Source organism: Penicillium nucicola (genome assembly GCF_028828085.1).
Source record: "Penicillium nucicola strain IBT 29836 chromosome Unknown utg000006l, whole genome shotgun sequence".
Classification (NCBI taxonomy): Eukaryota; Fungi; Ascomycota; class Eurotiomycetes; order Eurotiales; family Aspergillaceae; genus Penicillium; species Penicillium nucicola.
In genome coordinates, this window is record NW_026643130.1 from 1,549,914 (window position 1) to 1,562,297 (window position 12,384).

Below are 12,384 nucleotides of genomic sequence, written 5' to 3' on the forward strand. Positions count from 1 at the left end.
TTTATCGTGAATATGGATTGTCCAAAGGCAAGGATTTGAGACAGGGTTGTTGTACCGAAGTATAGCCGAATCCGAGGATATCAAAATATCCCCCTGCATTCTTGGATGTCTGGAAGCTTTACGATATGAGGCTAAGTCTTGCTAATATATCAGCATTGTATGCTACAGATCTTTCGCGACGTATAGGGCAGATTTCTTGATATGGATTGTGATCACTCTTCTTGTTAAAATCACATTCGTTGGTGTCATTCATAGCTGCAGCGGACTAAATCCGAGGGTAGGATAATTGACTCATTCCAAATATCCGAACTAACGCTTAAGGTTAAAGATGCATTCGACTGTGTATCGGAAAATAGTCAATTTGAAACTACATTCAACCGCATGGACACTCTTATCATGATCGTGGCATGTCTGTGCTTCAGAATTTATGTCTCATACCAAAGTGTGATCGCGAAGGGAAATGGACACTGTCAGACCATTGACTGTGTCAAGATAAAATAACTTCTTTCTTGCTAATGTTTCCTCAAATGTGTCTAATGAAAAGGCATATTCTCCAAATTTAGACCCTCAGTAAATCATAAGTCCAACCGAAACGATAACCAACCAATACTTAGTGGTTGTGGAAGATATGATCAAAGCATATATTCTACACAGGAGAATACCAGGCCTCATTCCAACACGACGGGTATCCCCTTTCTAAGGTATATTTTGAACATAGTCTACCGAGTTTTCAACACCAAAAGAACAAACTGACTTTTCAAGGTTGAATGGCTCTGAGATGTGTTTCTTGGTTCCTGTTTTACCCTGGTTTCTGATATACTAAGCTCAATTTCCCTACAAACAGATGGCCTCTCGTAGACCTCTGACGAACCAGAAAATTGTCCATGTAGAGATACGCAAAATATCTTCCATTGATATTTCCATCAGTTAACATCAAACTGTATTCCACAGTCTTGTTAGCCATGGATTATATATCAACATACCAGACGTGTGTTTCTGGAATCTAGGATGATCCGAGTGAAACCCTCGCTATAGCTACAACAGACTGGGCAAAGTACAAAGCATGGTATCAAAGTCGGCAACCATATTTGACTCTGTGTTGCGCAGCGAACTATACTCGGGATTCAGAGAGAACTCCTGAGCTGCTCCATCAAAACCGACTTAAGTTTTATTCAACCCAGTAGATGCTGGTCACATTCAAACTGGGTAAATGCGCCTGTCTCAACCTGAAACCAAGTCACCAGCAACGCCAATACCTCCACACTCAAAGGACAGGAAAGCCAAGCATTGCATGTCAGATTCTCCATTTTGACCTTGCACAAACACAGTGCTGACAACCCCAGCCACCCGTACGGCCCCACCAGATTCTCACCGGATAACTGCCTCATATTGAAGCCATCCAGCCGTCAAACGACAAGGATTCATCCCTGGCAACGGGATCGTGGGGGCCAAATGCAAAGACAATATACAAAAAGCGCCAACTCGCTTAACGACCAGCTTGATAGGCCCAATGAACGCCAATCACCGAAGAAGCCAGGACAGCACCAAAATAGGCCAGCAACCAAACTAGCCTAGTAGGAGATGGAGATCCTCATCTGCAACTAGGCCTGAATCAAGGTAAGATAGGCGACATGCAGCAGGTGGAGCACGTGGCTAGACCCAGATGCGACAATAGAAGCGAAACCGACAATCTGCAACAGAACAAAAGAACAAGAGAGAAAAATGACACGGTCGGTTTTGGTCTCCCCGAATCACTAGGTTTCAAGCTGGGTCTGTACGCCCTTGCCTTGGCTGCAGATCCAATGGCAGAATTTAAAATGATCGCCGGGGGCACAGGGGAGCAGGGGAGCAGGGGAACAGGGGGGATAGTAGGCGTTTCATGATGTTCCGCATGGATGGGGAGGGTGTTATGGTGATCTCATAGGTCGACGGCGAGGTTGCCATGCATACTGTATGTTTCTACTTGTACAGTATAGTGTTTCCTATATCCATGGTCTTTTCTTTTTGACACGGGGGAATAATAAGGCCACGCGGTAGAATCATTAATGTCAGCTTCTTATCTTTGTCTTAGATAGTCCGAGTGTCCACGTCTATACAGTAGAAAGGTATGTTCCAACATTTACAAAAACAGAAACCGAGTTTACTGGCTTGAGTGAGTTGAATGGAGGCGGTGATTCTGTTTTCGTGTTACTTCAGAGCACATCCTCACCTTGTTTGTTTTGCAGACTCCGTCAAGGTTAAATCCTGCCTCGACTTCGACCCGGAGATTGTTTTTAGCATTCCTTCCAGCCCTGGACGCCTTTTCCAGGCTGTGCGATCCATTGACGTGCACCAAAGGGGGTCATAGGATGAAAGTCAGCGTGGCCAGTAGGCTTGTATCCACCTCCCACTCGGTCCATTTGAAGTTGAGTGTAACTTCGATGCGCTGTCTGCAAGAGCAACGTGTTAGCACTACCCCAGAGGCTCGGAGATTGCCGTTAACGATGTGTTGTGACACTAGGATCGAAACAAGAACAGCAGCAAGTGAGAAGAAAGCCAAGTCCAAAATTAAAACAATGACACCATTGTGCTCCGACTGCAGATGTGTGTAATGGTGGGGAGGAAAGGAAAGGAGGTGTGTGTGGTCTCCGAGTACAGCAAGGGCTGGGGCTGCATGGGAGGTCCACCGCCAGGAACATTCTTCTAGATGGTTGCCAGAAGGCTCAAATCGTAACCTCAATCAGGCATCTGGGGTGCAGTGCGGACGGTGAGTGGTTAGAATCCCTGAACCAGACCGTCTGGGCACAGGGATGGCTGTGCAATCTTGCAATTCCAGCTGGAGACGCGGACAGCATGAGCGGTGAAAAGAACGTGAAAGACATCATTGTACCGGGTACCTGAAAGCTGCTGTGCCTCATGCCAGAGTGACACCGTCCAGCGATGCCTCCGAGTTAACTCGAACAGGAATAAGAAGGTCCACCTGTCAGGCAGCTCAGCCCTACCGCGGAGGGGGGATGGGGGGGTAAATACGAGGGTATAGCGACGCACCCGTGGAACTGGACAGAAATGATCACCAACCAGACACCATCTCCCACGCGGATTGGTGGAGGAGTGGGATGTAAGGCGTCCTATTCATAGTCTAGCCTGTCTCACCTTGGGGAAAAGAGCCTCCTCGGCGTGTTCGTTTGCCCCTCATTCCGGGCCTCTCGGGGCCGACAGAACTGCGAGTCAAGCCTCCGAGTAGCCCCGAGCGCGACGAATGATCGTCTTGGGAAACGGGCGTGGGATCCTCCGCAAGGTATACTTGCTTAGGTATCCAAGAAGCAGGGCCAATTAGGCAACCAGAGCACGCGCGGACAATAAAAGAATTAAATCCAAAGTCAAAATCCCAAAAGAAAAAACCAAAAAAGAAAAAAAAAGAAAAAAAGCAAAACGCCAGACACTAAAAGACATCCAATGCCCTGATAAGCGTTACATTGGACAGTATTCAGAGGAAAGTGGCTCTATTCCGGGAGTGGGTTAGGGTTAGAATAGTACTATACGAACCACCCAATGATGTGACAGCCACCGAACGAGTGTTTTGTAGACGATCCAGCCGAGAGAGTCCAGCCAAGGTCCAGTATTCTTCGAGTCTTTGTCTTCTTGATTTGAACCCGAAAGGGTCAACCATCAGGATGTCCATCCGAAATGTCAATGTATGGGCAGGTCAGATCTTTATCCTTTTAGTCTGCCAAGTGAGGGCAGAAAAAACGTGGCATGGCCGTGCACATAACCCCCACGTGAGGAAATAGGGAATTTTTTTATTATTCTTTGATTTCCAGTTCGATTCCGATTTGGATTGGGGTTGACTATAAACAGTAACCGCTTTGACCTGGGATGGGTATTGCGTCCCAGGGCCATATCCTGTCTCGGACCAGTTGAGACCTAGCGTGTCCGGCCAAACTACAATATTCCGTGTGACCTAGGATCTGAGATTCCGAGAGGGTTGAGGGTGTGTTTTGATTTTATTATTATTTTTCTTCTCCAGTGTACGACGTGGCTATTTGATTTTTGGCAATTTCCCAAGGGAGTTAAGGGGAGGCTGAACGGGGATCCCTGTCAGAAGTCAATAAATCCGTTCAATAATCATGATAATCAGGCTAAGACTCATAATAATAGGTTAAGGATAATAGGGTAATAATCAATAATCCGAATAAATCCCCCCCCCCAAAAAAACACCACATTTACTGTGCACATGGCATCGAGTCTAATTCGAGCACGGACTAAGCTGGCTATCGCTACGAAAGCTGCAAGGCCCGAAAATCCAATTCCAGCTGATCGGGCTTAGAGGGTCATACTCCCGAGACTCTATATAATCGGTTTCAACTCCACCTCCACTTCAACTTCTTCACTTCCGGTATTTCTGTCTTTCTGTATACTTGACTTTTTTTGGTCTTTCTCACCATGCATCGTTCTTCATATGATGGCCGTGCAGGCTCTCGTGGCAGCCACTCCAACAGCAGCGCATTCAGTCCGAACGCCAACCCTAACGAAGACTGGACCAAGATTTCGGATCTGGCAGAGCGTCGTCGCATTCAGAACCGTATTGCGCAGCGGAACTATCGTAAGTGCCTGGAACATGGGAATCTTGGGAAGTAGAGTCTAACCATGGCGCGACATCTAGGTAAGAAACTGAAGCGTCGTCTGGAGGACCTCGAGAGACGAGCAGCAACATCCGCATCCCCCGAACAGACCCATGCAGAGCCAGTGTCACCCAAGGCCTCACTCCCCAAACCCCGAACAAAGCAACGAGCCGCCAAATCCGATGTCAAGCCACACACCCACTCAGATCGGTCCGGTTCCTACGAGTACTATGGTCCAGATGAGCGCCAGACCATGTTTGCTCAACAATGTACACGCCAGCTTTCAGCATCACCACCCCCCGTCTTCTCCCACCCATCTATTTCCTCCTACGACGCCTACCGGCAGTCCGCCTACGCCCAGTCTCCGCTTTACCACACAGCGCCAAGCAGCTATAGTGACTTGGCCTACCAAAGCGAATACGGCGAAACATTCCCGTCCATCATGCCCGTGCTGCCATCCATGGGCGCACCACGCAAACTAGCCTACGACGAAGATCTGATAAGCCCATTCAGCATGAGCTATGCCACGATGGCGGGCATCGATCTCGTCCAGCAACAACAGTCGCAGCAGGCCCACGCCCAAGCGCACGCCCACGCCCAGGCACAAGCACAAGCACAAGTACAAGCACACGCACAAGCACACGCACAAGGATATCCCTCAGGTCTTCCGGTACATATTCCTCGCTGATCTCTTTTTTCTTCTTTTCCTTCAATATTTCCAATATGTCTGCATTACCCAACCCAACACGACCAGCAGCTAATGATCTGCCTTGTCTCCTACAGATGCCCTCGCTTGCCTACAGCTACGAGGACCAGCGAGCACCATCAACGTCACCAGAGGCATCCATCTTCACATCACCCCTCACCCCCGAATCCGCCCCTTGTTCACCTCGTTCTATCATGTACGAGTATGATCTACGGTAATGCGGATCGGGCGTATCGGAGACTCAATGCCCCGAATTTAGGCGGGTCTTTCCGCGGTCATCTAGGCCCTATGGCGGGCCCTAAGGTCCACGTTTTTTTGGGTCATTTTCTTTTCTTTTTTTCATTTTCTTTTCTTCTTATTTCCTTTTTTTGTTTTTTACGAGTCTCTCTCCACTTTGAGTCATTCTTTATTTTATGTTTTACTTAGCCCTTGAGAAGTCCAATTTGGACATGTGTGACGAGATAGCTGCATACCTGGCGTTCAATTTGCTCTAGCCTGGTGTTTTGGGAGGGGAGGAGGAAAGAGAAGAGTTCGGCCCCATTTAATGATATATTTGTTTTTTTTTTCTTGTGATGGTTATTGTTATTTCTTTTCTCGTGTCTGTCCTTCCGAGGTTGCTTTTCTCATGTGTGATTTTCTCATTGGGATTAAATTCAGATCTACAGGCAAACTCCAAATAGAAGACTCTCCAGTCAATAACGTTGCCAGGCTGATCTTAGATTGGCTGATGGACTGCATAACTCCACGGCCCCCAACTCATTGCGGGATTTTCAGTCAAAAAATAAAAACACACCACAGAGTGAGGCGCAGTGCATGAGAACGAAGAGACCAGTTTCTCAAAAAGGACAAGTCCATTCATGACTCGTGAAATCCGTTCCACTGGGATCAATTCGATCCCTGCAGAAGACAACCCACAATTTACCATCCACAGTCCACGTCCACCGGCCTTTATCTTAAATCCCCTAAACACCGGGCCAGTTCCCCCCCCTTCCACTTTCCTATTTCCATGGCCCTGCCCACTCCTATTCCCACTGATCCGTTGTGTCGGGTATGCGGAGCACACGTTGCTCTATGTATTCTACGGAGCAGCTCCGAGGTCTGCTGGCCCCTCTTCTCCCCCCCCTACAGTACACAGTACAGTACAGCACAGTACAGCACTTCCGAATCCCTGATTTGAATCCCGATACTGGTCCAGTATTTGATTTCCCAGAATGGCCGTGCTTTGTGACTGGTCCATTGCTTTGCGCGTTGGCATTGGCACGTTGACCAGAGGCGAAGAGTGATAGGGGATATCCAACCCAAGGACTCTCGCCACTACAACCCAACCGGATGAATTTCGGCCGGTATCTACAGTAGTATACAGTACTGTACGGAGTACAGTAAATGTACACATGATGTGTACATCATGTGTGCTGTCCGACGATCACGAATAGTACAGTAGAGTTCGAGATTCCCAAGTACAGTACTGAGTAAGTACTGTATCCATCCGACCCCCGACCCCGACTCGGGCAGACTGAAGAGCCGCGTGCATCTCTGTCCTGTCTCCGACTTCAAATCCCGTCGACGGGATTACCAATACAGGAGTTGCCTCGCTGGTGTCATTCTTGTATCTTCCGTCCACAGAACATATTGCAAAGGGACTAATGTATAGAGTGGCACGATGTAGTCTCCTGCTAGATCAGGTCAAGGCCCCATTGAAACCATTCCCCCCCCCCCTCCTACCCGTTAACAACCTGCTAGAGTAGGCATAGTCCTACTGTATACCAAGATCACGACCAAGACCAGACCAAGACCAAGACCCTCCACTCGGCCGGGATCTGGGGCTGAAAATCAACCCTCTAACGTTGGTCCGTTCTCTCTCTTTCTCCATGTGCAAGGAAAAAAAACACCCCACATGGCAGGGAAATTCCAGGATCCAGCAGAGGCTAAAGGGCTAAAGGGGAAGGTCGACTGAAACGCGTTCTGCTGCACAGTCCAAGTCTTCTTTTTCCCTTTTGCGTTAGACTCGCACTTTTGGGTTCTTATCGGGAGTCCAAGTTGCTAAAAGTTGGCGGCTCTTTGTCTGTCGAGTCGACGCTGGTAGGTTGCTCTCTCTTGGCCGTTTCTGCCCCCATTTCCTATTCGGGAGACTCGTGGCATATTCGTCATGATTGATGATTTCATGATTTCATGACTTTGGATCTCAGCCGTTGGTCGTTTTCTTTTTTTTTTTTTTTGTTTTTGCGGAGTGCGAGTGCGGAGTGCGGACTGCGGTGATTCTCCCGCCTTAACCTTAAGTCGGCACACGCCGTAAGAGGTTTCGGTCAGGATTTCTGGCCTAATTTGATTTATGTTCATGGCTAATGATTTTCAAGTATTTCCAATCGAACAAAAATGACAAAGTAAAAGCAAATGAGAATTCAAATCCCTAGAGCCCCAATGAATCCACGATAAGAAACATCAACTGACACTTCTTCAGAACAGTCCCCTACAAAAGTGGATAACCCAAACCCCGTCCATCGAGCCTATCAGTGTCCAGCCTGGTGGGTAACTTCACAACCAGGAAACTCCACATTCTGCAGGGCGCAGTCAGCACGGGTGACCAGAGTGGTGGGAGCGGCTGGAGAGATGAGGTTGTGAGACGAGACGCATGGGCCTGGGAACCCTAGTTAGTTAGTCCAGCTTAACATACTATACGGAGTAAACAGACCAGGTCTATTTTTGGAGCGCAAACTCAAACTCTGCCCACAGTCTGTCCTGGAGTATCCTGCTCTCAAGTCGGATGAGGCTGGCAGTGGATTGGGTTGGCGACGTCCCAGGTCTCACTTTCAATGCATGGCACTAATCTCGTTCTGTCCGGGATACTACATCGTATCCAATGCACAAAAAGGCTGTTCAAAGGGGACCATTTCACCTTTCCAGCTAGACGAGTTGAGGGCCAGCACTAGGGCTGCAATCTCGGTAAGATTAAATATCAGACAATAGAACAATATAGAGTATATTAGCAGGCCGACAGCACGTTCAAGTGGACATGAACCCGACCTGAACCTGATCATTGGGATTCTTGATTATCGACCACAGTCGGCTCGGCACTGCATCCTATTTACGCGATAGTGTTCGCTACGGCGGCTCTCTCATTGGGACCAAGGTCTTGGGACGAGATGCCCTAGGTTGCCTTACCGACGGGGTGGGAGCATGCTGTCGCTCCAGGTGCACACTTGAGTGAAATAGGAATATGGCCAAGACCATTATCCTTTTTAACCGTCTTACTTGACACTTTAATTTAGTTGCCGGTTGATCAGAGATCGGACATCCGACATCAGAATCACACATCAGACATCAGACAATCAGTCCGGTGGGTGCCGGTGATAGGGCTACGAGGACGTTGCCCCGTTCACACTGACCACCGCCACGTGTGGAATATGCATCTCGTGTAGTGTAATGTGCAGGCCACCGGTGAATTGATCCTGGACAGTTCATATGCAGGGTGTATTCGGGGATTCATTCGGGGATCTCGTCAGAACATGTGTATCTGACCCATGTGCCATTCCCAATGGTTTGTCTGGGACGGTCTAGCAAGGTTGCCTGCTGCCTGCTGCACGTTTCAATCAATATTACTGTATGTGCCCCCCCCCCTCCCCAGGTCATCATGCTGTATGCTGTACAATATCTGCTAGTTCACGGTGGGATGACAGTATATTCCATGTCTGTCAATAGACAGTGGAGACCGCGCACCGCAAACTGTATACTGTAAGTAGATAACGTGCTGATGGCGATGCAACTACTGCACCTCGAGCAATCACGGCTCGCCTATTGTTCACGATAGCATCCACTGCCAAGATGTAAGCCTATGCAGGGCCTCTCCCAAGGTTTAAGGTTTAAGATCTCACCGCGGATCGGATGGAGTATACAGTCCAGTCCAGCGTAGTGTAGACACGAGCAAAGATCTATGAAGTGAAGCCACCCCAACACAGACAACAAAGACAACAAGGATAAACAAAAGCAAAAGCAAGCCCAAGCCAAAAAGAAAAGAAGAAAAAAAGGAAAAAACCAACACTGCCAAGCGCCCTCCCATTGGTACCAAGAAACCAGAGCACCAGAAGGACCTGACTGGCCGGAAAAAAAGAAGCGAGGCAAGGAGCCAAGCGCTAAGAGCAATCAAACCCCTCCAACCTCCAACAAGTGACAATCCAAGTGAACTTATCCGACCAGAAAGCAAGCACGCACGCAAGACGCAATGCAGGATCCAGCGGGGGCAGGGGGGAAAAGCAAGCATCGCACCAACAGTCTCGCGAGCGTGGCAATAACCACGCCTCTATCTAACCCAAAGCAAGCACTCAAACCCACTAATCTGCTCATACTAAGACCAAAACAAACTCCCAGCCGGGAGGAAGCACAGTAAACAAAGCAAAGTAGACCAAATCCGACCAAATCAACCCAAATCAACCCAAATCAACCCCAAGTCAGACAAGGATGTCTCCCTATCCTACCTAGATAGCATGCGGTCTCGATTCATATGACAATTTACCCAAACTGCCTGATTTACTGTACTATACAGTGGTGTTCTGTGCTGTACACACACAATCCATCCATGATCCATTCCACCATCTCGGGTTTGACAAGGATGCTCCAACAACCCTAGCACAGCACCGAGCAAGGATACACACCACCATCCAGTAATCGACATATAAAAAACGCCAATGCAAATGCAACTGCAACTGCAACTGCAAATGCACATACATATACGCGCCCAAGAGAGCAACAGAGCAAAAGAGGACCGCACACCCGCCGTTCCGCTCGCCCGCTTTCTCCGGAGGTTAGCGTTAGCGCTCTTGGACGGCGTTAGCTTCAACTTGATATGGACAGTAAGTCCCAGCCTGGAGTAACGTTGACGTGAATAGTAACGGTAGCATGTCGTCAGCACACAGCACACAGCAGGCCCGGAGATAGGTAGGTACAGAATAGTAGATAAGTAATCAATGATGCCGAAGCGGACTTGCTTGGTAATATCAATCGTATACTGTAGAGTACTGTACAGCAATGATGACAATTCACATCACAATTGGGATTGGGATTGGGATCTGGACCAATACCAGGGCGATGGTGCAGCTTGGTCCATCGGCGTCGCCGATGTGCCCGTTTTTTGGGACTTGCATGGACGGTGCTTTTGCGGATTGCGGGTTGCGGGTTGAGATTGCGGGTTGCGGATTGGACTGGACTGGCTGGGGGTTGGTCGGGGTGGCCGGTGTACGAGGAATAAGTTATATGATGATACGCTGAGGCTCTTTGCAGATCACTTGTGGGATGAGAGGTGGAGGCTCTGTTGTTCTTGGCTTGGGCTGGCTTGGGCTTTGGCTGGGTTTGGCTCTGGATTTGGCTGTGGATTTGACTGTGGATTGGGCTGTGAATTTCAGGGCTGAGGTGAGAGGCCTTCTAGAGTATGGAGATATACGAGGTGAAGGGCCGTTCACTTGAAGGTATCCTGTACAAGGTAGTAGTACTGTAGATCTGACAAGATGCGATGCATATCATATCATATCATATCAGGTTCCATTTGTTCCATGTTCCATGTTCTATGTTCCACGTTCCATGCAGGTAGTCTGGTCTGTCGACCACACTTTTTATATACACAGACTGCACATAGAGGACGGCATTGCGTATGGTATTCGATTCTAGAGACTGGCAAGATGCAAAAAAAAAAAAGAGAGACGCAATAGATTAGAACGAATCGCATTCAAACAGTGGGTAAATCAAGTTCAGCATCTGTCATCATTGCCATCAAGCCCTGAGCCAATCCTCTGCCGGGCCATCGTTCTGAACCTAAAGACAGTGTAAATTCAACATCCCCGCGACCCCCTTCCCCCTCCCCCAGAACCAGACCCAGGCCCCTCCTGGTCTCTCGACTCATCGGCCATGCACATCCATGGGATCTGTAGGTGCTGACGGCTCGAGGTTTCGTCGTCGTCGCATAGGGGCCTTCTTGCGGTTTGCGATGGCTGCATCTTGCACTTGTTCCGGTTTCATCACGGTGTCGCCATCCTTATCATCCTTGGCTTGCTGCAGCAAGGTGTCCTGCTCATTGTTCCATACCTCGTCCAGCTCAATCACATTCTTCGGCTTCGTGCGCAGCCATTTCATGCGGGGCCCCACGCGCGAGACTTCCGAGACCTTGAATCCGTAAATGCGCGGGTCGTAGATCCGGCCCTTGCCCAGGCCCGGGCAGAGGTTGGTTGTGCGCATGCCGTTGATCTCTAAGGGTTGGTTCTCGGGTTCCGGGGATTCGAGACCCTGGCGAGAGGGCTGGGGACGGGTCACGGAGCCAGCCCGGGACTGTGTGGGCGCGGCACTGCGGGGGGACATAATCGACATTGAGGCATCCAGGCGAGGCCCAATGTCCAGGTCTGGGAAGGTCATGAAAAACAGACATCCAAAGGTTGTGCCGAAGAAGGCTCCATCGACGGAGTGGAAGCGACTGTTGGGAGGGGTATAAATATCCATGCAACCGGGGCAGAACAGCTTGACGGTTTCTTGGCCAGGAGTGTCGGAACGACCAACGGGGAGCACCTTGCAACCGTTGCAGTTGACACGCGGACAGACGCCGAAATGCTGCATCTCATATTTTTCCAGCATCTGTTGAATGCCCGGCCGGGAGGTGATGTATCGCTGATGGATGAGTCCGTAGAGCAGCTCGGCAGAGCTCTCGATGACGCTCAAATCGCTGGCGACGCGGGCATGTCGCCGATCGCTGGCTCTCCGGTATGCGGGTCTGCCATCGCCCAGCGCATCATCCTCGTCCTCCTCTTCCTCCTCCTCCTCTTCTTCCTCTTCCTCATCATCCTCGGGCTCCACATCGAGAATCATTTCCAGGGCCTCTTTGTACATAGGCACCTGCGACTGCAGCCCAGTCAGGTTGAAGTCATCCTCGATAAAGTCCTCCGACACTTCTGCGAAGAACTCATGGCCCATCAATGAGCAAAACGAGGAGATCCAGGACTCTGGGGCACCTTCCGAGGACGACATATCGAACGATGCGGACACGGACGATGATAAGGTTGATTCAGACAGTTGACTCAATTCCAGCCTGTCGAGGCCGTCGGC

General features: G+C 49.5%; 2 protein-coding genes across 2 annotated transcripts; one reads left to right on the forward strand and one right to left on the reverse strand.

The window, feature by feature from the left end:
* Positions 1-4,422: 4,422 nt before the first annotated feature.
* Positions 4,423-5,525, forward strand: N7511_006588 (bZIP transcription factor; the record flags this gene model as incomplete). The annotated part of the gene is made up of 3 exons (XM_057128965.1): positions 4,423-4,582; positions 4,643-5,271; positions 5,385-5,525. 3 exons carry the CDS (start codon positions 4,423-4,425, stop codon positions 5,523-5,525), a joined length of 930 nt encoding a protein of 309 aa, XP_056983521.1.
* A 5,665-nt stretch (positions 5,526-11,190) lies between these two features.
* On the reverse strand, positions 11,191-12,306 carry N7511_006589 (casein kinase II subunit beta; the record flags this gene model as incomplete). The annotated part of the gene is made up of 1 exon (XM_057128966.1): positions 11,191-12,306. The coding sequence occupies one exon, from the start codon at positions 12,304-12,306 to the stop codon at positions 11,191-11,193; it is 1,116 nt and encodes a 371-aa protein (XP_056983522.1).
* Positions 12,307-12,384: the final 78 nt, after the last annotated feature.